The sequence below is a fragment of the Oryzias latipes genome, chromosome 20 (genome assembly GCF_002234675.1).
Source record: "Oryzias latipes chromosome 20, ASM223467v1".
In the NCBI taxonomy this organism is placed as follows: Eukaryota; Metazoa; Chordata; class Actinopteri; order Beloniformes; family Adrianichthyidae; genus Oryzias; species Oryzias latipes.
This window is the reverse complement of record NC_019878.2, coordinates 17,447,784-17,475,315: the sequence shown is the minus strand read 5'-3', so window position 1 is coordinate 17,475,315 and position 27,532 is coordinate 17,447,784. Positions and strand designations below refer to the sequence as shown.

At 42.6% G+C, this 27,532-nt stretch overlaps 3 protein-coding genes and 1 long non-coding RNA gene across 5 annotated transcripts; 2 read left to right on the top strand and 2 right to left on the bottom strand.

Moving 5' to 3' along the window:
• The first annotated feature begins 142 nt into the window (after nt 1-142).
• Nucleotides 143-4,020, top strand: pdx1 (pancreatic and duodenal homeobox 1). Its single transcript, XM_004081051.3, has 2 exons — nt 143-1,845; nt 3,342-4,020. The coding sequence occupies exons 1-2, from the start codon at nt 1,443-1,445 to the stop codon at nt 3,725-3,727; spliced, it is 789 nt and encodes a 262-aa protein (XP_004081099.1). The 5' UTR covers nt 143-1,442; the 3' UTR covers nt 3,728-4,020.
• Nucleotides 4,021-4,177: 157 nt separating this feature from the next.
• Nucleotides 4,178-5,278, bottom strand: urad (ureidoimidazoline (2-oxo-4-hydroxy-4-carboxy-5-) decarboxylase). The gene is made up of 2 exons (XM_004081050.4): nt 4,824-5,278; nt 4,178-4,676 (listed from the first exon to the last, which is right to left on the bottom strand). Exons 1-2 carry the CDS (start codon nt 4,996-4,998, stop codon nt 4,327-4,329), a joined length of 525 nt encoding a protein of 174 aa, XP_004081098.1. The 5' UTR covers nt 4,999-5,278; the 3' UTR covers nt 4,178-4,326.
• Nucleotides 5,279-12,783: 7,505 nt separating this feature from the next.
• Nucleotides 12,784-13,957, top strand: LOC111946669. Its single transcript, XR_002872395.1, has 2 exons — nt 12,784-13,687; nt 13,766-13,957. It is a non-coding gene; the product is annotated as an uncharacterized LOC111946669 (long non-coding RNA).
• Nucleotides 13,958-17,828: 3,871 nt separating this feature from the next.
• Nucleotides 17,829-27,260, bottom strand: LOC110013400 (receptor-type tyrosine-protein kinase FLT3-like). Of its 2 annotated transcripts, none has more exons than XM_023950341.1 (14): nt 27,200-27,260; nt 21,197-21,275; nt 20,953-21,104; nt 20,762-20,871; nt 20,557-20,668; nt 20,339-20,472; nt 20,032-20,195; nt 19,780-19,912; nt 19,518-19,692; nt 19,267-19,367; nt 19,073-19,181; nt 18,796-19,001; nt 18,608-18,720; nt 17,829-18,530 (listed from the first exon to the last, which is right to left on the bottom strand). In XM_023950341.1, the coding sequence occupies exons 1-14, from the start codon at nt 27,205-27,207 to the stop codon at nt 18,495-18,497; spliced, it is 1,632 nt and encodes a 543-aa protein (XP_023806109.1). In that variant the 5' UTR covers nt 27,208-27,260; the 3' UTR covers nt 17,829-18,494. The 2 variants fall into 2 exon arrangements, with proteins under 2 accessions (XP_023806109.1, XP_023806108.1); XM_023950340.1 differs by lacking the exon at nt 27,200-27,260 and adding an exon at nt 25,802-25,873 and having other exon boundaries at nt 21,197-21,273.
• Nucleotides 27,261-27,532: the final 272 nt, after the last annotated feature.

The following is a 27,532-nucleotide window of genomic DNA, read 5'->3' as shown; positions in this document are numbered from 1 at the left end:
GAACCGCTCTTGTTTTTCAAAGGAGAAAAGTGGTTTCCTTACACTCCCAGTCCCCGTGAAGACACAGTACGACTGTTATAGCTATGAATAAAAAGAAAAGATGAGAATTCCATCTTCCTGGACATCTACTTTAGCCGAAGGTGATGTTGTAACTTCACTATAGCTCTTGTTTTTGAGTCATTTTCAGGTTTTATTGTTCTCAAAGCTTTTTTTTTTTAACGCCTCGATTACAACCAGTTAGACCATTTCTCCCTCTGCTCACAAAAAGGTCTATAAGTTCTCTAAAAACATTTCATAGTCATGCTTCATAAATCACGCAGTCCATCTCCACTGTAGTAGAGTCTAGTCCTGGTTAACTGTTTCCTTCCTCTTTGCAACAATGATCAAATACCATTAAGCCATATCAGGCGACTCTTTAGCGCAGAATTGGTTTGCTTGAACTTTATTGCATTGCTGAGTGCTGCATTAGGATACCATGAAAAGCGCCATCATTGCTTTTGAGGATCCAAAAAGCAAATAGTTGATAATGTTCAGCTGTAGCTAAGCTCAGGGCCTTCCTACGCTTGGATTAGGAGAAATTGTATACGTCTCAAAGTGTTGCGTAAAGTTCCAGGTGCGCTCTGGGGGATGCGCGCTCCACGTCGTTTAATTGAGTTCAGTCACGCTCTCCAACTTAATTGACACACTAGGAGAGCTGTTGTTTAATGGGGCGGACACTCACGACCGCCAGAGGCTAATGGCCAGCAAACATGGAGAGTACAGCGGGAGAGGCTGTTCGTTGTTGCTAAGGGCCCTTCGCGCGGTGACCGCCCCAAGGCGCGCAAATTTGAGTTAAATGATGCATTTCTGAAAGTGTAATGGATAGGTTTTCAGACGACAGACCCCCAAAAATAATAAAATAAAATAAATGCAGTGGAAGACATCGAGTTTCCAAGACGACTGTTTCTCCGTTCTCTTATCTGAGAGGTCAAGCAATGTTTGCGCTCATATGCATCGATTTATTAGGCGCAGCGCGCAAACAGGAGACACATCCAAATGAAATATCGATTGAAAACTATGAATGAAGAGCCATGTAAAGTGGTGCGCATGATCATTTTGTCTTTTCATGACGAAGCAGAGTTTAAACTGTACATTTGAGTCGAGACTCACGCATGTGGGAGCCATGCGGCTAAACGCAGCGTTATTTACAGAGTGGCATTGATTTATGCGCCGAAAGTCGTCCTGTTAAATTTACCGAGGGACGAAAAGCCCACAAGCTGGAGAATATCCTAGTAACTCGGCGCCTTGGTCTGCCGTCCTGAGCAAATAATGAAACCAATGGCCTGGGCGCCGCAGAGTCACATGGTGACAGAGCGACACACCTGCAGGCAGCAGACGGGGCCTCGCAGTTGCGCCACAAGCAGGTAGAGCCGAAGGTCCACACGGACGCGCAGGTGCGCTGAATGCCCCGCAGCTTCGGGTGTCCTCCAGCCATGAACCGGGAAGATCATTACTACCCCTCTCAGGTGTTCAAAGACCCCTGCGCTTACCAGAGGTCGCAGTGTGATGAGTACAGCCCACCGCCGTGCCTCTACATGAGCAGGCAGGCCCATTCCGTCTACACTCCACCAACACTGGGAGCCTTGGAGCAGGCCAGCTTACCTGACTCGGCACCGATTTACGGTTTACCCAGCATGCGGGAGGATCCAGGTGTGCCTCAGCTCCACCACCAGCAGGAACTGCAGCAGCCACCGCTCCAAGCTCTGGGATATGGAGACACGGTGGAGCAGAGCGCGTATCAGCTGCCTTTCCCCTGGATGAAAACCACCAAATCTCACTCACACACCTGGAAGGGACAGTGGGCAGGTAAAGACGTCCTTAAAAGTCAGAGAAGAGGGGATTTTATGCAATCTGGTAAATAAAACCCTTAAAATGTGGTTTTCAAGTCAGTTCTTTAATTTTTTGTGTGTTATCCTCACATTTGGAGCCCATCAATGTAATTCTGGGCTTTTGTCAGCCTGTCAAAGGCCCGGAAGACACTTTCTGAGGTCTTTTATTAGGAAAATGTGTTGTTTTTTTCATGTGAAAATGAAGTTTGACCTTATTCCAAGTCAAGCAAAGCAAGGCGCAATTATTCTCTCACATCAACAAGTCAGGGACATTTGATTGATTTGTAAAAAGGACATTTTTAGCAGCTCGATTAGTAAAACTGTAATAATTATACATTCCAAAAACAGAAATTTGTGCATTAATTCATTATTTTGGGTATATCTTATTGGAAGATTTTGAATGATCAATAGGCATTTGATTGCGTCATCTGTGATTAATCAGAACTTTTTGGTTCATTTTCTAAGATAAATTCTGGAAATGATGAGCAATCAAAAGCAATGAGACATAAATAGGATGATTCCTCAACACAAGATGCCTGCAAAGTTATATTTCAAAATAAAAATTAATTGTAAATTATGCTTATTTCTTTAGTAAATATTACAAATAACATCCAAATTTATATTAATTTTCTTTTAGATATTGAATGCATGAAAAATAAACGTTTTTGTGACGCACAGAAAAATGAGCCGTGATTGAGTCCACTTTGTAGGGCACGTGCGTTCAGTTTTTGTGAGTGGATTGATTCTGAACAGGAAAGACATAAAGAATGCTTTATGACTGATAGGATTATATATGTGTCAGATTTATTGTGTGTATTTATATATATATGGACCAGCGCCATTCTGTCCCGTAATAGAGATAAAGAGACTCTTCTTTTGATCTGGAAATCAGAAAAAACTAACTAAATTTTGAAATTTCCAAAAATGTAATTATATAGAAAATAAACATGTTTTCATTATTTGCATTGGTATAAATGAATAAAGAAAAAAATATTCAAAAGTACATTTCATTAAACGATAGTGGGTTATTTTCTAACATGACTAAAAAAGAGATGCATTATGGGATATGTCCATTTACTGTCCATACACTCTAAAAACACGTGTTTTTTTTTCATGTGTTGGGTTATATTTTTCTGTTACTTTTTGGGACAAAGCCTTACTACTTTTTTTGGTTTTCATTTCAGCCCTATTTATTTTTTTCTTTTTCAAAGTAACCAAGAAAAAAGTTAGTCCTCTTTCAACCTTGGAGTTTGGTTAAAACAACTCAACTTGGTTAAAACTGTAAACAGTTACACTGTAAAACATGGCTATTTTACCGTGTAAGGATTTTTTGAAGTTTAATAGTTTGTGCTTTGCATAAAACCTCAAAAGAAATGCTGTAAGGTTATTTTATTTCACTGAGATTACATGTGTGTCCCAAACAATTTGGAAACATTTGTTGTTGTTTTAATAAGCCTATTGTTGTGGTTTAAGGGCCATACGTGATGGCGGAAACCGAGGAGAACAAGCGCACCAGGACTGCGTACACGCGCGCACAGCTGCTGGAGCTCGAGAAGGAGTTTCTGTTCAACCGCTACATCTCCAGGCCGCGGCGCGTCGAGCTGGCGCTGACCCTGAGCCTCACCGAGCGTCACATCAAGATCTGGTTTCAGAACCGGCGCATGAAGTGGAAGAAGGAGGAGGACCGGAGGAGGGCGAGGGGAGGCGATCCGGATCAAGACTCCTCCATCACCTCTGGAGACCAGGGAGAGACTGCAGGTGGAGTGTCCTCCACGAACGGATCTCACACTTCCACACCCCCAGTTTCCCCGCTTCATGGTTGCACTTTCTCGGCGTCTGTGACAAGAGAACCAGCATAGACCTTTTCTGAATAGTGAAACCTTCAGAGAACCACAAACCTCTCGAGTTACAACCTAGTGCATATGCCTTCGATTTTTTGCTGGACCAAAGTTCCTGTTGGAGTCTGTCATTTCTGGACTAAAGCAACAGCCACCTCTCCATCAAGTTCGCATGTTTTAATTTACTTGGGACACCAGGGGGCATCTGGAGACAGCAAACCGCCCTTTACGCGCAGCAGGGTTTACTCTGCAAACAAAGCGTCACAGTTTTCCACGCCACGACAAAATATCTTTATATTTTTTTTTAAATATAAGCGAGCTATTTCTCAGATGTCTGTCATTCCTCCTGTTGATTCCATGTAAGCGGGACTGGAGTTGGTTTATATTTTAACATTGAAGATGTTTCACCTCTACTCCAAAAGGGTTTTAGAATTAAGACGTCTCTTGGAGAAAAGTCAAGTATTTCTCAAATGTGAACCAGTTTTGAATGGTTTATTGCTGTATATTAGTTTTAACATAACACAAGTTATATATTTCAAATAAAGAATGCAACACAGCAAAGTTTGACAGCAGTGTTGGGGTTTGGTACAGAGGACACGCGCGCGCACGTCTCTTTCAGTTCACAACTTGAATGTTCTGTCAGAAAGCAGCAGGGTGTGGATGCGCAGACGGCAGATCTTCTTCACCTCCTCGATGCCGCGCGTTCTCTCTACAATGCGCTCGTTCTGGCAGCGCTCGGACAGCTGCTGCAGGATGGCCGCCTTCTCGTTCATCCGCGCGCAAATCACGAAAGGGAACCCGAAGCGTTTCTTGTATTCCTCGTTCAGCCGCGCCATGCGCGCGGCTTCCAAGGAGCTCAGCGCGTCCATGCCAGCCTCAGCCTGCTCCTCTAGAGATTCTCGGGTCAAGGTGCCGCTTTTGAGATCCCTTCCAGCAAGATCCGGGTGGCACCTGAGGATCCCCTCTTTACCTGGACACATTATCACTCATTGACTTCTGTTTGTTTTATTTTAAAACCCACGATAATCTGTGCAACTGTGCGCAAAATTTGGTCTGAGAGTCACATGAAAAAATATATATGTAATATATATATGCACAAAGCATTTTTTCGTCTTACCTGATTCTGGGAGAGCATCAATGAACTCATTAATGGCAGCTTCAAGCGCCTTGACGCTCACAAAGGGACGACAGGACCACACAGCAGCAGGAATCAGGGGACATTTTTCCACCACGTTCCCAAAAACATCAACAAAATCTTCATAAGATAGAACATTTACAGCGGCTATGTCCATATTTTTGTGTAAAGTCTTTAATGGTTGCTCAGACGAGTTTGATGAACTTTGGACAACAAAGGTAAACGCACTGGCGGACACACAAAATAAGCCCCATGCACGTGTCCAGCTCTGGTTAATATTTTCTATGGAAAATCAGCTGTCAGTCATTTGGCAATTTATCTCCAGAGAGCAGCAAAACAATGACGTAGTGAAAATGCTCTTCCTGGTCCCCAAACGTGAATGTGGGTTTTCCACGTGCGCAATTGCGCACAGATCATTGAAGCTTTAACATAAACTTTGATAGAGGGAGTTGTGATCGAGAAACAGGTTTTTTGTTTTTCAATTAAGCAAAATGAGTTTTAAATGTTTACATCCTACACCAACATGTACATGCTTGGCCATATTGAAAGACACGGTTTATTCTTTGTGCTATCCTATGACCCCACCCTTACATTGACATGTTATCCCTACCATGACAAAGGTGGATAAAGGTGGATTTCATGTAATCCATGGACACCAGTGAAAATCACAAATCATCGAAGAAAAAAGGTTCTGCGCACTGTCTAGTGGGGTCTAGGTGACCCCACTCCAAATGTCAAAGTGCCTATATAGCACAAGGGTTATTTAATTAACTTGGAGATTTGTCAATGTTATCTTTAGTTTGACATGTTAATATTTCAGATGCAGTTGTCAGATAATGATCAAGTGTAACCTTTATCATTATTTTCATCGTTTTTCTATGTTTGGAAGATAAAAAGTTTGATTTAATTAGTCTTCTCCAAAAACCTTTCTGCAAAAATTTAGCATTTTCTCCTTTTTACAAACACGAATGTTTAGCTAATCAATTACCACAATCATAAAAAAGACTGATCCAGAACTGTCTGAAATAGATTTAATGATATAGATTTAAACACAAAAATGTAATCTTTCATACATAATAATCTAAATTATACATAGAAAATATATCAGTGTTTATGAAAAATGCTAAATGAAGAGTTAATACGATACAAGTGATGCAAGGAAATGCAAAACAATGAAATTGTCATGGTTTCAGTTTGTTGTGTCTTGTTTTTGGTCCTTGTTCTGTCTAGTTTCTGTTTCCTGTTTTATTTTGAAAGTCTCCTGTCTTGTCTGGTTTCTTCAGTTTTACTTCCTTTGGTCCCCATCTGCCCTGATCGTGTTCACCTGTGTCTTGTCTGCCCTGTCTGTATTTAAGTCTTGTCTCTGCCTTCCTCCTGTGTTGGTCCATTAGTACCCCTGTTATGGTGTTCATGCCATGGTCCTCGTCCATGTTTCATGCCACGCCAAGTAAGTTTTTGTTTCCTTTGTCATCCTGCTCGGCAGCGCTTTTGTTTGTGGTTGTAATTAAACCCCTTGCCCCGGAACTTTGTGCCTCCTGCCTCTGCATTCTGGGTCCTACCGGCTCCACTGCCACGCCTTACCCGCCTGAGCTCGGCTCCACGCCTTACCCGCCTGAGCTCGGCTCCACGCCTTACCCGCCTGAGCTCGGCTCCACGCCTGACCCGCCTGAGCTCGGCTCCACGCCTGACCCGCCTGAGCTCGGCTCCACGCCTGACCCGCCTGAGCTCGGCTCCACGCCTGACCCGCCTGAGCTCGGCTCCACGCCTGACCCGCCTGAGCTCGGCTCCACGCCTGACCCGCCTGAGCTCGGCTCCACGCCTGACCCGCCTGAGCTCGGCTCCACGCCTGACCCGCCTGAGCTCGGCTCCACGCCTGACCCGCCTGAGCTCGGCTCCACGCCTGACCCGCCTGAGCTCGGCTCCACGCCTGACCCGCCTGAGCTCGGCTCCACGCCTGACCCGCCTGAGCTCGGCTCCACGCCTGACCCGCCAGAGCCTGACTGCTGGCCCGACCCGCCTGAGCTCGGCTCCACGCCTGACCCGCCTGAGCTCGGCTCCACGCCTGACCCGCCTGAGCTCGGCTCCACGCCTGACCCGCCGGAGCCTGACTGCTGGCCCGACCCGCCGGAGCCTGACTGCTGGCCCGACCCGCCGGAGCCTGACTGCTGGCCCGACCCGCCGGAGCCTGACTGCTGGCCCGACCCGCCGGAGCCTGACTGCTGGCCCGACCCGCCGGAGCCTGACTGCTGGCCCGACCCGCCGGAGCCTGACTGCTGGCCCGACCCGCCGGAGCCTGACTGCTGGCCCGACCCGCCGGAGCCTGACTGCTGGCCCGACCCGCCGGAGCCTGACTGCTGGCCCGACCCGCCGGAGCCTGACTGCTGGCCCGACCCGCCGGAGCCTGACTGCTGGCCCGACCCGCCGGAGCCTGACTGCTGGCCCGACCCGCCGGAGCCTGACTGCTGGCCCGACCCGCCGGAGCCTGACTGCTGGCCCGACCCGCCGGAGCCTGACTGCTGGCCCGACCCGCCGGAGCCTGACTGCTGGCCCGACCCGCCGGAGCCTGACTGCTGGCCCGACCCGCCGGAGCCTGACTGCTGGCCCGACCCGCCGGAGCCTGACTGCTGGCCCGACCCGCCGGAGCCTGACTGCTGGCCCGACCCGCCGGAGCCTGACTGCTGGCCCGACCCGCCGGAGCCTGACTGCTGGCCCGACCCGCCGGAGCCTGACTCCATGCCTGACTCCATGCCTGACTCCATGCCTGACTCCATGCCTGACTCCATGCCTGACTCCATGCCTGACTCCATGCCTGACTCCATGCCTGACTCCATGCCTGACTCCATGCCTGACTCCATGCCTGACTCCATGCCTGACTCCATGCCTGACTCCATGCCTGACTCCATGCCTGACTCCATGCCTGACTCCATGCCTGACTCCATGCCTGACTCCATGCCTGACTCCATGCCTGACTCCATGCCTGACTCCATGCCTGACTCCATCACGCCTGACGACTCCACGCCTGACGACTCCACGCCTGACGACTCCACGCCTGACTCCATCACGCCTGACTCCATCACGCCTGACTCCATCACGCCTGACTCCATCACGCCTGACTCCATCACGCCTGACTCCATCACGCCTGACGACTCCACGCCTGACTCCATCACGCCTGACTCCATCACGCCTGACTCCATCACGCCTGACGACTCCACGCCTGACGACTCCACGGATCTCATGCCGGACCTGCCTCGCCGGACCGCTCGGCCCCCCGGCCGTCCTCCGGACCTGCCTCGCCGGACCGCTCGGCCCCCCGGCCGTCCTCTGGACTCTTGTGCCCGTCGAGGTTTATCCTCCGGGGCCCCCCCCTCATGTGACTTTTGGAACCTCGGAGCGGTTCCTTGAGGGGGGGGTACTGTCATGGTTTCAGTTTGTTGTGTCTTGTTTTTGGTCCTTGTTCTGTCTAGTTTCTGTTTCCTGTTTTATTTTGAAAGTCTCCTGTCTTGTCTGGTTTCTTCAGTTTTACTTCCTTTGGTCCCCATCTGCCCTGATCGTGTTCACCTGTGTCTTGTCTGCCCTGTCTGTATTTAAGTCTTGTCTCTGCCTTCCTCCTGTGTTGGTCCATTAGTACCCCTGTTATGGTGTTCATGCCATGTTCCTCGTCCATGTTTCATGCCACGCCAAGTAAGTTTTTGTTTCCTTTGTCATTCTGCTCGGCAGCGCTTTTGTTTGTGGTTGTAATTAAACCCCTTGCCCCGGAACTTTGTGCCTCCTGCCTCTGCATTCTGGGTCCTACCGGCTCTCGAGCCACCTCACCGTGACAGAAATCTTAATTGTGGATTGATAAAGAGAAACTCTTTCAATAGTGATACACAAGGCAGTGATAATAAAATGCCTTCCCGGTACACAAAGGGAAGTAAATATCAGATGTGATTCGACATCTAAAATTATGAGATTTCATTTATGGTTGCTTTTACTCATTTCCTTAATTCTTGTTTTTAGTCAATTTGCTAAAACTCCTGGACTCTTCTGCCTTTTCTGCCTGGACTTTTTTCTTTTACAGCTGGGAGCAGGTCATTTGATACAATTAATAGCATTTTCAATTTTTTTTTAACTTTCTTAGTCTAAATTGAGCTAATTTTTTATTTTTTTATAGAGAAATCTTTTGAGAATCTTTTTAAAATGTCCTCAAAAATTGCTATTTCACTTTTGACCCTTATATGTTTTCAACATGTTAGTGTAAATGGATTAAAAAAATAAAAGGTTATGACAAAGAAATTAGACAAACTATATCTCCTGAAAACTGGTGAAGGTGGTCTGATGATCTATTAACCAGTTAGGTTATAGATAAGACCATATAAGTTATATAAGTTATAAGCTCAAATCCCAGGAGGCTTCAACAACTTCATGTTTCCCCCTGAAACTCTTTAAGTTAAAAGAACTAAAGAATGCTTCTGCGTTAGTTTTTTAGTGATGTGATGCAAAATGTGTTTAGTGGTGGAATACTTCTGAGATAAACCAAGTAACGTTTGAATGAAAGCATGTTTAAATATTGACATTTAAATATTTAATGAATAAATTTGTAACTATGAAGATATTTGACTCATAAAGGCATAAACTAGTTGCAGTTATTTAAGAGTCAAATAAAGATGAATAAGTCAAAACTTTAAATGAACACAACTTTTAAGACTCCATAAGTAACATGCTTTTTTGAATACATGATTAAGTGTTGCCTAAATTCATTTTAAATCTGCAAATTAAAGTCCCACTCTGATCATCATTTGATCTGTTTTCAAAGCTTTCTAAGTGGTCATTTAATTATGATCATGCAGATTTTAGCCAAGATAATAAAATAAAACTATCGGTTTCTAGGACAAAGTTTCTGCAGAGCGACAGTAGTTCATTAGAAATTCATCTCTGAGTTGTGGGTGGGACTGGTGGTGTGGAGTAAGCTTGTCCCCTTCCCGTCATCCCCCTGTTTACATGCTCTTCTGCTAGCTTACAGCCTCTCACACCACCCACCTAACATTACCAGTGCAAAAAAAAAAAAAAAAACGGCGAGCAATATTGGAGCTACGTAGCTGTACGTTTTTGAGCCAGATGATGGCTCGGACGAAGAAGAAAAAGAGATGGGTCTGCACGTGGATGCATCAGAATGAAGCTGAACAGGGAGCTTGTGGCTTTCCATAACTTACCACACACTAACAAGCTTTTTGCAACAGCATTTTGTTTGGATCTTCTCCCAATTCACAATGACTCGAAGAATAAAACACTCAGAAATGCAATTTTGAGCTTAATTTTCTTACTAAATGTCCTCCATCATCACAAAAAGAACATACATTTATTAGAAAAAACAAAAAGCTATTTTTTATCAGAGTGGATCTATACATACCTGTAACCCTTGTGCTATCCTAAGCACTTTAACATTGGGAGTCAGGTCATCTAGACCCCACTAGACAGTGCTCTGAACCTTTTTTCTTCAATGATTTGTGATCTTCACTGGTTTCCATGGATTACATGAAATCCTCTCCATCTTTATCCACCTTTGTCGTGGTAGGAATAACATGTCAATGTAAGGGTGGGGTCATATGGTAGCACAAGGGATAAAAGGACAGAGGTCACAAAGACAGTTTCATAACCTCCCTGTTGAGATCTGTGAAGGAACTTGTGTTAACATAATGTTCACATTTAACACAACCAAAAATAAGACAGAACACAGAACATTTATAATTGAAGGAAGGTAAACAAAAAAAAAATAGAAAAACCTGCTTCCCAGCTTGTCCTGTGGGTGGATTCTCTGTTTTGCCTTAATAGAAATGGTAAAAAGGTCATAAACTTTACAGAGAGAATCGACAGTGATTCCTCCTTCAAGAGGTAACAGTCCTTTTATCTAAAATGTCTTTTCTGTAAATCTTTCAGTGTAGTTGTGTGAAGAAACTGGATTCTCTAGAAAGGACTGTATTAAATTTTAGGTTCGTACCCGTCAGTTTCTTGCACACAGAAATAATGAATAATGACTCAGAGACAGTTACTTAGCTTTTGTGGAGGTTTTACTTCGCACAAACACGAAGGGGACAGACATGAACATGGTACATTCAAAGTCCGAACCAACGAGCTCAGGGATGGGCTTTGGTATAAAAACCCTGCATTTGCATATTCAGAAGATCGTCCGATGGGCCTCGTGTGAAAAACAAGCCCACAGGTTACTGCTGGAGAGAACCTCCAAGGCTAAAGTGAAGATAAGTCTGAGGCCTGCTCAGCAGAAAACATGCACAGAAAAGAGGGAGTATGGGAAGAAACTGTTAGAACAATAGTTTGGCTGTGCTTTCTTCAAATGTAATATAATTTTGAGATGACAATACATGCTCAGTGAATTAAGTTTAAACCATTAGTGTAATAAAAGTTAAAGGCAGTTTCTAACTATTCTTCACATACCCCCCTGTTTGTCATATCAAAATTATATATGGATAGTCAGCAGAACACTTCTCATCATCAACCATATTCCATTTCACGAAGATTTTCAGTATAGGCAGCATATCGGCTCTGCATCGAAAACGAAAGTGTATAGGTACATGTAAATACAAAAGAAAACATAAAATCAACGTGAATAAATGAGCATATCAGAGGTGGTAGGTGATACATGTGTGTTGATGCGAAAACCTCCAGGGCTAAACTTATACCATCTGTGTGAAACTTTCATTGAGCAGTCAGGGAGGGCAAAACTCATCAACGGCCCTGTGCCCCTCAGCAGTCATCCGTAAGGATACGCATGCATCACCAGTCCAAACCTCGGCACAATTTCAGTAATTAAAGTTACATAGAACAAGAAACAAATTAAGAAATAAATAAAATTTAAAAAAAAAATCAAATCAAACAAAAGAAAAACAATAAAAGAAATCTGTAAAGACCAGTTCCAACCACGAGCGGATGCGAACCAGGTTAATTGTAGGCATAATGCTGATAGAGTCGGCCTGACAGCATCTTGGCGATCATTCATTTGACACATGGAATCAAACAGGTGGCGGAAAGAAAAAAGAAAAACACACAGAGGGGACTGGAGTGACCAGTTTTATCAGTACACTCCACCAGAAGTAAACCAATAAAGTGGGGACCCAGACCAGTAGGCGTCAGTCATCTGAGAAAAAATGTGTGATTTAAGGGCCTTGACCTCGCTGATGATGTGAATGAGATCTCCAGAGGAAGAGGGAATAAAATTACAAGATGAAACCACGAGCAACAGCTGGACCCATGTCAGCTGGTTCGAAGCTCACTGTAGCTGGAAGAGAGCAGCGCTAGAGGAAACACACCAGGGAACGCCCCTCGCCAGGAGTGGTGTCACACTGCGGCGGCTTCGTAGTTGGACTTCAACCAGGGATGCGTCTCAAAATGTCAGTCTCATAGGCTCTCAGCAATTTACAGTGGCTTACGTGAATCCAGGAGGGTTCAGCAATTCGTACTGCGGTTGGCATAGCGAGGAGAACCTTGAAGGGTCCCGTCCACCTCAGGTGTGACCAATCAGTCCGTTAAATGGCCTTCAGGTAAAGCAGGTCACCGACAGAGGCCTTCTGGTCAGGATGCAGAGTCTGTGGGGAGGAGAGAGCTGGAGGCAGACTCAATGTTTCCTTTGTTCTCACAGCTTTCTTCAAACAATCATGTAAATTATCAATGGTGCCAGTAGAGCCAGGCATGAGAGTAGAAAAAAAAATCAGGAAAAAAATAAAATAAATAAAATAAAAATAAAATTGTGGGGAAAAAAAAATATTGAAAGTGAAACAGACAAGAACTGCGTCTCATTTTAACAGCACCATGAGCGTTAGGTCCTAAATAAATAAATCATACACGGACACAGTAAAACGGTAAAAACAGGCGCGTTGACTAATGGGAAAGTTTGAACGGAAGGGAGTAGAGCAGTCTGCATGTGATTCTGGAGAATTTGCACAAGAGAATCACAGGTGACATTGTTACAACTATGCAGCTTACAGCGAGTGAGTGAAGGTGGGGGCTGATCAGATAAGGTGGTGAGGTCCGGGGAGAGAAATAATTTTGCTAGAAACAGAAACTAAATGTCCCAAAAAATTTTAACCTGTGCTTGGGCCAGCTGGAGGTTAGTCTTACTGCACTTATTCCCCTGAGAGTTGAAACTTCGAAAGATTAGCAGACATGTCCATTAAAAAAAATGTGAGGCGAGTTAGTGGACCAGAGATCCTCAGGAATGCTTTTAAGGGGTCAGTCCTGATTTACAAGCAGAAATGCAGGGACCTGATCAGTGGGGTCAGAAGGCTGCAATCAAACTTTTTATGAGCAGGGAGAGTGAACTAAAAAAAGGGAAGCGGCATCAGCCATCTGAGTCTGATCATGTTTATTCAAGAAGGAGGTGTGTCCTGCACAAACTGATCCACGTCTGCTTTGTAAGAAATGATACTTTCTATAGCTTTTTCTGAACATCTACCTTAGTCCATGTCCTAAACACTAAAACACGTCCTATCATTATTCTGAGAGCATAGAAAGCTGTTATATCTGCTTACAACTGAGAAATCACCCCTCCTTTCTGCGAGTTCTCATCAGCCTGTCTGCAGGCTCGGGCACGCGCACTCTGATCTGTGAAGCTGTTCCCCCCTCCTTCTGCTCTGTCCTGCACTCTGAGGCTGCTTAACTTTCCATGAAATCCATAATCTTTAACCAATTTATCAAAATACTTGATTAATGTCTGATCCTGACTTTCCACATACTTCCAAACTTCATGAAAAGCTTTCTGGACCTGACCAATGTGCCGTCTTTCTTTTTAGTGAGATTTTGTGAATGAGTCCCACCCATCTTTTTGAGGTTTTTGATCGACGATCAGCCACAACGTTCTCAGGAATTCATAGACCACACCATGCTTCTACAAGAGCTAAATCCCTTGCGGATGTGGCTGTCCTGAGAACCAGCTTCTCAATTTCAATCACAAACCAGAGCTCCCACCCAAGTAACCCTTTTTATGGATTCTCCAGCACTGAATCTAATCAGTAGAAAAAGCTTGGAGAATCAGAAAGAAACCTAATTATTTGTCAACTGAGTCACTATTTTGTTTTAGAACGAGGCATTAATCAAAGTGAGCACACACCACAGGAGCTGTCGAAGAGAGCACACTCAGACACAGACAGAGAGGCCCAAGAAGCATCACACACATATTTCCCCCGGAGCTCCGTTTACTCCATGTGCGGCCCACACAGGACCTTCAGCACAAAATTTTGGACACACAGTCCTGTCGTTGGACACACAGTCCTTTCGTTGTCCTTATAGGACAGTTAGCGCTAAATTTTGGACACACAGTCCTGTTGTTGGACACACAGTCCTTTCGTTGTCCTTATAGGACAGTTAGCGCTAAATTTTGGACACACAGTCCTGTTGTTGGACACACAGCCCTTCCTTCGTCTACACAAGACGTTTAGCGCAAAAATTTTGGACACACAGTCCTTCCGTTGGACACACAGTCCTTCATTCGTCTACACAAGACGTTTAGCGCAAAATTTTGGACACACAGTCCTTCCGTTGGACACACAGTCCTTCATTCGTCTACACAAGACGTTTAGCGCAAAATTTTTGGACACACAGTCCTTTCGTTGGACACACAGTCCTTTTGTTGTCCTTATAGGACAGTTAGCGCTAAATTTTGGACACACAGTCCTGTTGTTGGACACACAGTCCTTCCTTCGTCTACACAAGACGTTTAGCGCAAAATTTTTGGACACACAGTCCTTCCGTTGGACACACAGTCCTTCATTCGTCTACACAAGACGTTTAGCGCAAAATTTTTGGACACACAGTCCTTTCGTTGGACACACAGTCCTTTCGTTGTCCTTATAGGACAGTTAGCGCTAAATTTTGGACACACAGTCCTGTTGTTGGACACACAGTCCTTCCTTCGTCTACACAAGACGTTTAGCGCAAAATTTTTGGACACACAGTCCTTCCGTTGGACACACAGTCCTTCATTCGTCTACACAAGACGTTTAGCGCAAAATTTTGGACACACAGTCCTTCCGTTGGACACACAGTCCTTCATTCGTCTACACAAGACGTTTAGCGCAAAATTTTTGGACACACAGTCCTTTCGTTGGACACACAGTCCTTTCGTTGTCCTTATAGGACAGTTAGCGCTAAATTTTGGACACAAAGTCCTGTTGTTGGACACACAGTCCTTCCTTCGTCTACACAAGACGTTTAGCGCAAAATTTTTGGACACACAGTCCTTCCGTTGGACACACAGTCCTTCATTCGTCTACACAAGACGTTTAGCGCAAAATTTTGGACACACAGTCCTTCCGTTGGACACACAGTCCTTCATTCGTCTACACAAGACGTTTAGCGCAAAATTTTTGGACACACAGTCCTTTCGTTGGACACACAGTCCTTTCGTTGTCCTTATAGGACAGTTAGCGCTAAATTTTGGACACAAAGTCCTGTTGTTGGACACACAGTCCTTCCTTCGTCTACACAAGACGTTTAGCGCAAAATTTTTGGACACACAGTCCTGTTGTTGGACACACAGTCCTTCATTCGTCTACACAAGACGTTTAGTGCAAAATTTTTGGACACACAGTCCTTTCGTTGGACACACAGTCCTTTCTTTGGACACACAGTCCTGTCGTTGGACACACAGTCCTGTCGTTGGACACACAGTCCTTTCTTTGGACACACAGTCCTGTCGTTGGACACACAGTCCTGTCGTTGGACACACAGTCCTTTCTTCGGACACACAGTCCTGTCGTTGGACACACAGTCCTTTCTTCGGACACACAGTCCTTTCTTCGTCCACACAGGACGTTTTTAACCTACTGAAGGCTATTAGTCGGTACACGCGGCGGTACCTACACTTCAGACTCGGGCACGCGCAGCACCCTGACTGCAAGCGCTGCTCTGTTCAGCGTGCCCGCGCAGCAGTCAGGCTGCAGCCGTGTCTCTATTCTTCCCCCAAAGTTGATGCACGCACACACAAAGACACAGACACATTCAAAGTAAGGCCCTAACAAGTAAAAAGAGGACAGACTTTCTGTGTGGCGTACTCACTTCAAGCAATGAACCTCGTTATTTGATGAGGGTCCGACGTGGCCGAGGGCAAAACTGGATCCGGGGCGAGGGCCGCTGATCCTGAAGGCGGATGTGTCAATGCTGAGGCTGTGATCTCAGACAGCATGCGGTTTTCAGGCAACCCCCCCCAGGGGTTCCAGCGATGTCCAGGGCGTCAGTCGGCCGGCTCAGAAGGACCAAATGTGAAGAAACTGGATTCTCTAGAAAGGACTGTATTAAATTTTAGGTTCGTACCCGTCAGTTTCTTGCACACAGAAATAATGAATAATGACTCAGAGACAGTTACTTAGCTTTTGTGGAGGTTTTACTTTGCACAAACACGAAGGGGACAGACATGAACATGGTACATTCAAAGTCCGAACCAACGAGCTCAGGGATGGGCTTTGGTATAAAAACCCTGCATTTGCATATTCAGAAGATCGTCCGATGGGCCTCGTGTGAAAAACACGCCCACAGGTTACTGCTGGAGAGAAGCTCCAAGGCTAAAGTGAAGATAAGTCTGAGGCCTGCTCAGCAGAAAACATGCACAGAAAAGAGGGAGTATGGGAAGAAACTGTTAGAACAATAGTTTGGCTGTGCTTTCTTCAAATGTAATATAATTTTGAGATGACAATACATGCTCAGTGAATTAAGTTTAAACCATTAGTGTAATAAAAGTTAAAGGCAGTTTCTAACTATTCTTCACAAGTTGATTAGTTTTTTACTTATAAAGAAAAAAATTTTGAGAAATTGTTAGAAATCCACTTGAATCAAAAGTGTTTTTAAAATGTTCTTGTAACATTTTTCTCATTATGGAGGAAATAAAGAAAATTATTTAGTTTTAAAACTGTGTTTGTGAGTATTTTTTCTAATGAAACTGTGATGAATCAGGAGCAGATAAAAAAAACGCCTATTTGAAAAAAAGCACTCAGTTGTAATGCAGCAACTGATTTGATGGGCCAAAGTCTCCCTGCTCTGCTCCATTATGATGCATCCACTTGCAGAAAAATAGATCCATGTATGTCTTTATCTTCCTCGTCTGAGCTGGCATCTGGTTCAGGTTGGATAGCTCTGATGTCGCACACCATTTTTGTTGCACCGGTAATGTTAGATTGGGGTTGTGAGAGGCTGGAAGCTAACAGGGTAGAGTGTCAACAAGGGGATGGTGGGATATCACGGGAAGGTTACTTCCACTCAAACAATCCTACGACTCAGAGGCGAGTTTCTGATAATACCACTCTGCAAAAAATATGTATATGACACAGGCCTTTTGGTTTTGGCTAAAAACTGCATTATCATAATTAAAAGACCACTGGGAAGGCTTTTACAATAGATAAAAATATATACTTTAAGCTTTTGCTGGCTTATAACATCCTAGGGGGAAAGCAGATCAGTAGACGTACTTAGATCTCCAAGAGGTTTTTTATGGCTGTAGAGGTCTGATTCCAGAAATGTATTCATCGTTAATTGTCCCAAAGTTCTCGCTTAATTTGCCGTAGTTTTTGAAAAATTAAACATTTCCAGAAACATGATAACATGCTACATGACGTCGGTGCAATTGCTGTCATTGGGCCCAACTGGTTCATCTAAAGGAGCCAAACAGAGTTTGATTTAATGTTCTTTCGTATGTCCGACTGAAAATGTGTTATCGTGTGAAACAAATCTTCTTTTGGACAAAGTAGAGCACCATAACAACAAAGGCTAAATTCCATGATGGGGGATTGGGATGCACAGGCAGCTGGGCTCAACAGCCACCAGCCCTGGTGTCAATGTATTATCGACAATTTTTATATATTTTCTGAACTATTTTTTCTCATTTTATTCATGTCTTCTAAGAGTTTATAGCCAAAGTCTTTTTTTAAACATTGGTTTATACGTTTATAATTTATCCTCATAAATTGAACAACAAATAAGTTTTTCACAATAACAAAACCAGGTTAATGCAAGAATACATGAACTTTATTGCAATCAGCTGTTTGAAGCTCTTCAAAAAAAATTGGATAGATTTTTAAAAACATTAAAAGCTTATAAAATATGTATAAAGTACATTCTGAAAAAGCACAATCATAGGCTTGAATAAATTGTGATTAAAAATCTATAAAGTTGCAATAAAAGAAAATGACAAAATGGAAATAAAAGTTTTTACAGTTTGCTACAATATACTGACATTGAACATCACCCGAGAGCTGTGCTGTAGATGACATATAATAAAAGTAAAAACAACATATAAAGAAAGTATAATTTCCCCGTAAAGAATATACATTTTACTTGCAGAAAACTTACATTTAACGTTTTATTTTCATGTATAAAAAGTATATGTTTGGGAAAAGGACATGTAAGAAAAAACTATGACTATTATATGACATATTAATAGATAACATAGTTGCCTTTTATATTTATTATATTCCACATAGACGATTTCTATATGATACATACACATTTTTGGTTAATGTCATGTATGAAAAGAACCAGAAATAGGCCACTTTCAGGATTTTATCATATAAAGGACTTATAAGTCTTAGAAGATGCTCATATATGTGAAACACACTGCAGGTCATGTTAATTTCTTATAAGTTATATATAGTTTTTTTCCGTATGGGCAACCATCTAGATCATCTGTAGTTGAGGCCGGTACTGCTGTTTCTGTTGGAACCAAAGAGGGTTGGATTTAGTGTTTTTTCATGTGTCTGACCAAAAACGCATTAGAGTGTGAAACAAACCTTCTTTTTGACTAAGAAGATGAGCAACATTACAACAATGGCTAAAGCCAGGAGCAGAACGCCAATTCCAACTTTTAACGGCATAATGTAGCTGTTATCAGGATGGAGAAAGCCTAAAAGGACAAACAGCAGTGATTATTTCTGCCAGCTATAGTGCGACTGGTGTTCTGCTGCTACAACTGTGTTACCTGTAGATGCTTGGGGAGGAGCTGGCAACTGCAACCCATACGTCTGGTCACACCAACTTTTAAGCAAGTTTGTCACGCAAAACTTTACAAGCGGTCCTGCCGCCTTGTGTCCGTTCAATGACTTCTTAATTTTTGTGACACACAGTTCCTCAGGGTGTTCTTCATAGCCTTCTTCAACCACCTCCCAGGATGAGTTTGATTTACAGCTGGATCGACACAAACAGGCACTTTTAATCAACAATTCTACAGTGACCTTCAAGACTTCAGCGACAAATACCTGTCATTAGAAGATTCGCAGGATAGCCATGTGAAGTTTAGTGGTGGGACACTTTCAACCATATAGGTGAGGGAATAATCACTTCTATCGAGTCTGAATTCTGGTTTGTCTGCAAGAAAATCTGATTACAGGCACTGCAAGATTTTACTTTTAGAAACTAAACAAAGTCCAACAACGATAAAGGTGGGACTTACCTGCAACACAAACTTTGATCTCTTTTGTTTCCTTTTTTCCTGCAGCTTCAAGAAATAACTTATAGATTCCCGATTTTTGGAGATTACAAAATTTCACAGTCCTGAAAAGCAGTTTTGTAGTTATTACTTTTCTCAGTTTTTTTCCAACTTTGTTTTTTAACGATAGAAATTGTCCCTGTATTATTAACAATACTTTTTATTATCCAACTATATTATTAACTTTTTTTTTGTTTTTTCTTTAAATAAATTACCTGTGCTTTGTTGCCCAAGTCTCTGTGCATTTATAAACATTCCCATCGGGATCCTGCCAAGAGCAAAGCTGGAGTGCAGGGTGGTAGGAAAGCTTTGCTTCCAAACAAACACCAGTTTTTTTCTCAGCTAACACGTCCAGACGTTCATCCAGCTGAGCAGAAATGAAGCCTTCAGCTGAGGAGACACAGAAACCAGTCAAAGCATTTGAAGCTAAACTGTTCACCAAACGTCATTTGACTCAATATGCGATGCTCTACTGACCCAAAACCTGGACATGAAAAGATTTGTTCCTGCCGTTCAAGCTGCAGGTGTAGGTGCCACTGTGCTTCTCACTAACTTTTGGGATGGACAGGTAGGACCGCTGCCAATTATGCCTATCATTTAACAGGCACATCTGGAAAAAAAGTAAGATTAATGAAGCAATAAACTTATAGCATTATATTTTTATTCCCATCTAAGGAATATAAAAATGGTTGAATTTCTTCCTCTGCAAAGTGAAGGGAATTCGGTCACCTCTTTGATTTGGTCCTTTTGGCATTGTAATGAGTTCAGGTTCAGTTGTTCCCCGTCTTTCCTCCAAGCAGGATAATTGTTCGAGTTCTTAATTTTGCAGCAAAGCAGTAAGCTGTCTCCGGGGCTCAGGGTCACATTAGAGACAATTTCCTTTTCATTGAAGTCTGAAAAGTACCAAAGGCTCAGTTTACCATAATTTTCCCATGTTGACTGTGAACAGTTCATCTTTTAACTTTGCATATTATCCGCTTTCAGAAATTTATATTTGCCAACATTACTGTAGCTGTGTTTATATTTATCTATTTACCATAGTCATACAGTTGTGTGCATTCTTGTCCTTGTGTGTTGGTTGCACAACACATCACTTCCTTGTCCTCATAGTGAGTTGTTGACACTGTGCTCATTGCCTTTTCACCAGCAACAATTTCACCTTTGTTGCCTCTGTTTAAAATAAAAGGGCATTTCAGAATATTATGCGGTATTATCACAGCTGTTTGTTGGATGTATTTGTGGCGGACATCTTACTTTGACCATTCAAGTTCTGGCTTGGAAATATCTTCAGAAATGCACAAAAATTGGGGAAATCTGTTTCGTGCATTCACGTTAGTCAGCAGCAATTGTGGTTTGGTGGGACGTTCTATAAGATATGTAAAAGATCTTAGTTATCCTTGTTTAAAATTAAATAAAGTAACTAAAAATGAGGAACTGAGCTATAAAAATTTATACTCACTTTGCAGAACATGAAGGACCACAGTCTTTGAGAAAATGGTCATATTGTGACCAGAACAAGTCAGAGTGTACTGGCCTGAATCTGGCATCACCATGAAGTGAGTCTTGTCCCTAAAATGATTAGGACAAAATTCAGTTCAGATTATAAATAAAGAAAATAGAAAAGTCTCATGTCATGCAGAGTTTACTTACGAGGTCATTATTGTTTGATTTCCTCTGATCCAGCTGCAGACAGGAGAACCAGAGAGGCCGTTGACGTTGATGTTCAGCTCCTTACCGTGTAGCATCGTGATACGGACCATACCAGAAGAATCCTCATAGTCGGATGTGTTAAAGCATTCTGTCTGAAAGACAAAATTCAACAATGTGGGATTTTAGATAAGAACAATAAAAACTAACTTTGAACTATTTTATATGTTTCCACTGCTGCTCTTACCTGAATACTTGGCACACAGACGTCATTCTCTGCCCCAACGATGCAAAGAGCTCCAAGAAAACACAGCAAGAGAGAAGCTAGGACAGAAGTGGCAACATCTTTTTATTATTATTATTTTTCTTTGTACAATTTTGTTCATAATCACCACATAAAGTAATACTTGTAGAATAATACCTGTACAGGCTCAAGACCAGACTTGAAATCGGACTGTGTTCAGATCCATTTTTATTCAAATCAAGTTTACATTTACCATTAAATTTTGCATCAACTTGGACTTCCGGTATGGAATGAGAGCTGCAACACGCGTGCTCAACCTCCTGCACTTCATGGGCATTCCGAAACGTAAACTTATTAACCTGTGGACACCTTCCTGATCCCACATTTGGTGACTGTGAACTAATTTTCGAAATTATTTCAGATAAATCCATTATTAAAATGTCAAAGCCGAAAACTAGACAAACTGACAGAGAAAGGCACAACCCTGGCCTAGAAGCTGCTGGCGCTAACTCAGCCCTGGAAGACATCACGACGCTGAAGTTAGCTTCCAATTCACAGCTTCCGATTCGCGAGGGCACTAAAGAAACATTCCGCTAAATTTTTCGCATTAAGATCACCTAAAACCGGGTCCTGTTCAAAAACCGATGGATCTGGACTGCTCAAACCTGGATTAAATTATGCATTAGATACTAAAGAACACATTAAACCCAGTTTCTGATTTGTGAAAACTTCCTCTGATTTGTGAAAATGTGAAATAGATAGATTTTTATCGCATTTTACGCCCAGAGTCCACCTTAGACTAGGTCCTGTTCAAAAACCACTGGACATGGACTTCTCAAACCTGGATTAAATTATGCATTAGATAGTAAAGAACACATTAAACCCAGTTTCTGATTTGTGAAAACTTCCTCTGATTTGTGAAAATGTCAAATAGGTTGATTTCTATTGCATTTTACACACTTAGTCCACTTCAGACCAGGTCCTGTTCAAAAACCGCTGAACCTGGACTCCTCAAACCTGGATTAATTTATGCATTAGATACTAAAGAACACATTAAATACAGTTTCTGATTTGTGATAACTTCCTCTGATTTGTGAAAATGTGAAATAGGTTGATTTTTATCGCATTTTTTGTACTGAGTCCACTTCAGACCAGGTCATGTTCAAAAACCGCTGGACCTGGACTGCTCAAACCTGGATTAAATTATGCATTAGATAGTAAAGAACACATTAAACCCAGTTTCTGATTTGTGAAAACTTCTTCTGATTTGTGAAAATGTGAAATAGATTGATTTTTTTATTGCATTTTACGCCCAGAGTCCACCTTAGACTAGGTCCTGTTCAAAAACCACTGGACCTGGACTTCTCAAATCTGGGTTAAATTATGCATTAGATACTAAAGAACACATTAAACCCAGTTTCTGATTTGTGAAAACTTCCTCTGATTTGTGAAAATGAGAAAAAGGGTGATGTTTATCGCATTTTATGCACTGAGTCCACTTCAGACCAGGTCCTGTTCAAAAACCGCTGGACCTGGACTACTCAAACCTGGATTAAATTATGCATTAGATAGTAAAGAACACATTAAACCCAGTTTCTGATTTGTGAAACCTTCCTCTGATTTGTGAAAATGTGAAATAGATTGATTTTTTTATTGCATTTTACGCCCAGAGTCCACCTTAGACTAGGTCCTGTTCAAAAACCACTGGACTTCTCAAACCTGGGTTAAATTATGCATTGGATACTAAAGAACACATTAAACACAGTTTCTGATTTGTGAAAACTTCCTCTGATTTGTGAAAATGTGAAATAGGTTGATGTTTATCGCATTTTCTGCACTGAGTCCACTTCAGACCAGGTCCTGTTCAAAAACCACTGGACCTGGACTTCTCAAACCTGGATTAAATTATGCATTAGATAGTAAAGAACACATTAAACCCAGTTTCTGATTTGTGAAATAAGTTGATTTTTATCGCATTTTCTCAGACCAGGTCCTGTTCATGAAATTTGGGTGGAAATGTATTTTTTTATTCCTTAACACTTTTATTTTTTATACTGGATTGTACTATTGTGTTTGTTCACACAGGTACGAGCCGGTGGCCCTAACATATCACCTGGGTGACCAAAATCACTTTGTTGCATTCCACAGACTTCTGCCCAGACAAAAGCTGGCACTTTTACGATGCACTACAGGAATCCTAGAAGGCTAGACGAGGCAACATCAAAATCTCAACATACAAAAGAAACTGGGAAACAGATGTCAGATTGGACACATAGTTATGGTCACGGTAGGCATGTACCCCTGACTTGTTTTGTTTTTTTGTTCAATATTTCTTGGTTTGTTTTCTGATTTACTTTAAAGTTCCTGTTATGGTGTTTTCCTTAAAGTTGTCCTTCCCTTGTCCCCATTATCCTTAAATTGCATAAAATTCAATAAAATGATCAGTAGCGGTTTTAGGCACGGGCCATACGGGCGATCGCCCGGGGCGGAAAAATGACGGAGGGGCGGCGCCAGCGGCTCAGCCCTTGTAAAATACTTTATGCACCACTATTGGTTTTTTTATATCACAGAGTTTGTAACAGCCTGAAACCTGGCGGCGCCCCCGCCCCGCCCTGCGCTCCCTCCTGTCTTTGAGAAGTACACGCAAATGTGTGTGAGAAGGAGAAGGGAGGGGGCGCGGGGTGAAGAAGGAGAAGGGAGGGGGCGCGGGGTGAAGGGTGCAGGTTGAGAGGCGAGCACGGAGCGCAAAACGCATGCGCAAAACCTGGCTGGATCTTCTTCCAGGGGGGCGACGGTCACAGGCCAGGGCTCAGTGCTTGCTGAAAACATAAAAACTGCGCCGCCATGTAGCGAATTGGTGCCCCTGGGTGCAGCTGTACGCGCTCCTGCTGGAAATGTGTGACGAAGGGGGGGGGGGGGGGGGGGGGGGGCTTCGGGTATAAAAAAGGTATAAAAAAATCATGCTTTTTTGGTTATTTTTGTGTGAAATGCCCAAATAAAAATGGGAAAACAAAACAATGTTTTCACTAAGATGACAGTTGGTTTAGTCGACAGACTTGATGCCTTTGTCAGGACATTTATGCTAAATGCAGAAACATCTGAAATATGGAGAAAAAAAGGTCAAAGCTGGTGCCCAATTTAGAAAGAAAAGAGAAGAAGAGGAGAAAAGAGACAAAGAAAAGGATATTATCGCATAGCTAGATGCACGTTTTCTAAATTCGAATGCTACCTGCCCTCCAACAACAACAACGTTGTAGAGGAAAAATCTCTTGTTTGGTCTATCATGACCAAAACTGAAGTAGGCCCACATATTGTAAATAACGTCATTTTTAAGATTTTCTTCTTAAGTGTTTGCTCTGCCTTAACTTGTAACATTAGTTATGATTCGTGTGTCTGTCTGCTCTGCTTATCAAAGTTTTTGTTGTGTTTTACTGTTGTATATTAGTTCATAATGTTAAATAAGCTGTGATGGTAGCATGCTGCTGCTGCTGCTGCTGCTGCTGCTGCTGCTGTTAGCTTTTCAAAACTCCAGTTGATCAAGTCATACCTGAGGTCACCAAAGTCTCAGGAGCAACTCACTAACCTGCTGTTGTTAGTATCAATCATTCAGGGGGGGAGCAGATTTCATATGATGACGTTATTGACAAGCTTGCATCAAGGAAGGCCACAAAGGTTAGGTTTTAGTTAGTGTTTTCAGTTCTTAGTGCTGCAGTTACATTTATTCTAGTGTATTATTAGTGTGATTTGTAGTTTATAATATTTATTTTAGATTATTTATTTGTGTTTGATTAAATATTTCCTAACTGTATTTTTGCCATGCTGATAGCCTTTTTTTTTTATGTTCCGATAACTGTTATAATGCAGTGCAGAATTCTGATAAACATCTTTTTTTTATATCAATTTCTTAGTTTCAGTTACAATAAACGGACAAAGTGACTCTATTGGGGGGGGGGGGGGGCAGAGGAGGGTCTCGCCCGGGGAGTAATTCAGGGTAGAACCGCCACTGAAAATGATACTATTGCACACAGCGGTTTTTGAACAGAACCCGGTCTGAAGTGGACTCATTGCGTAAAATGCGATAAAAAATCAACCTATTTCACATTTTCACAAATCAGAGGAAGGTTTCACAAATCAGAAACTGTGTTAAATCTGTTTTTTACTATCTAAATTATAATTTAATCCAGGTTTGAGCAGTCCAGATCCAGCGGTTTTTGAACAGGACCCGGTTTTAGGGTGATCTTAGTGCGAAAAATATGGCGGAATGTTCCTTTAGTGCCCTCGCGAATCGGAAGCTGTGAATCGGAAGCTAACTTCAGCGTCGTGAAGCCATCACAGCTCTGCTGGAGCGACATAAAGAGGCCCTCCCCACTGAGTTTAAGTCCTTGTTTGAAACTTTCGCCACGAAACTGGCCAACATAGAGGCTTCTATCGTTGTTCACGGTGATCGCATTACGTCATTGGAGGACAACGCTGGAGCAGTTGAACAACATCTTACAGACGTGGAGAAGCAGTGTAGCGCGCTGCAAAAAGGCAATGATCTGCTCCGATCAAAGGTGGCGGACTTGGGGGGGCGCAGCAGGCGCTCAAACATTCGCCTCTTTGGCCTACCTGAGAACATACTGTTGTCCAGCCAGCCCTCTCTCGTCGAACGGCTGTCAAGTGAGCCCTCTCTCGATAACGGTGTGCCGCTTTTTTTCATACATTGCGGTAAAAGCAAGAATGCCTTCATTCATGTAAAAGCAAAGTGTAAGAACTGTCATTATACTCATATACTATTTACACATATGCCCCCCTCCCCCGTATATAACTATATATTTATATGTGTATATTTAATTATATGTTTCAGGTAAATTATCAATTAAAGACAAAATTAAAATCACGTATTAAAGAGGATTTACTATAATGTTCACTTATGTTTAGGAAAAAATCTCCTAGTTTCCACAGAGTCATTTCACTTCTCACTGATAGTGACCCACCTGGTGAAGTCACAAAATAAGTTTCAGATGGATCTGATGTGGAATTTCAAAATAAAAACCAATTGAAATCTGGTATGAACGCGTTATCACGTCAGAGCTGTAAAATGAAAACTGTTAGTTTCCACAGAGTCATTTCCCTTCTCACTGATAGTGCCCCACCTGGTGATGTCACAAAATAAGTTTCAGATGGATCTGATGTGGAATTTCAAAATAAAACCCCAGTGAAATCTGTTATTACAGGGTTATTGTCATATGTGGACAGAGCTGTAAAATGAAAACTCCTAATTTCCACAGAGTAATTTCACTTCTCACTGATAGTGCCCCACCAGGTGATGTAACAAAATAAGTTTCTGAAGGATCTGATGTGGAATTTCAAAATAAAACCCCCTTAGAAATCTGGTATACATGTGTTATTGTCATAAGTTGACAAAGCTGTAAAAAGCTGGGTTTTAGTTTGAAATTCCACATCAGATCTATGTGAAACTTATTTTGTGCCCTCACCAGGTGGGATATTATAAGTGAGAAGTGAAATACCTCTGTGGAAACTAGGAGTTTTCATTTTACAGCCTTGTCATTATATGGCGATAACGCATTTCTATCAGATTTCTAATGGGTTTTATTTTGAGATTCAACATCAGATACATTTGAAACTTATTTTGTGACATCACCAGGTTGGTATCTATCAGTAAGAAGTGAAATGAGTCTGTGGAAACTAGCAGTTTTTTTTCTAAACATAAGTGAACATTATAGTAAATCCTCTTCAATATACGATTTTAATTTGGTCTTTAATTGATCATTCACCTGAAACATATAATTAAATATAAAAATATAAATATATAGTTATATACGGGGGGGCGTATGTGTAAATAGTATATACAAATGAGTATAATGACAGTTCTTACACTTTGCATTTACCCGAATGAAGGCATTCTTGCTGTTACCGCAATGTATGTAAAAAAGCGGCACACCGTTATTGAGAGAGGGCTCACTTGACAGCCGTTCGACGAGAGAGGGCTGGCTGGACACCAGTGAGAACATGGAAGGCCCTCGCCCAAGTGCGTTCCTCTCACAGCTCCTCAGTGAAGTTTTTGGTCCGGACATCCAGAGATTGACCGAGCTCATCGGGTACCTGTGGCCAAGCCGGTGCGAGGAGCCAAACCGCTTCCTGTGATTCTCAGTTTACACCGTTTCCAGGTGAAGGATTCAATTATCCGCGAGGCCCGTAAGAAGAAGGATTTATCCTACAAGGAACATGCGATCCGTTTCTACAATGACTACAGTCCAGACGTTTTGAAGGTGCGTAATGAGTACCGCGCTGCCATGGCTGAGCTGTATGAGAGAGGATTCCGACCATCCTTACTTT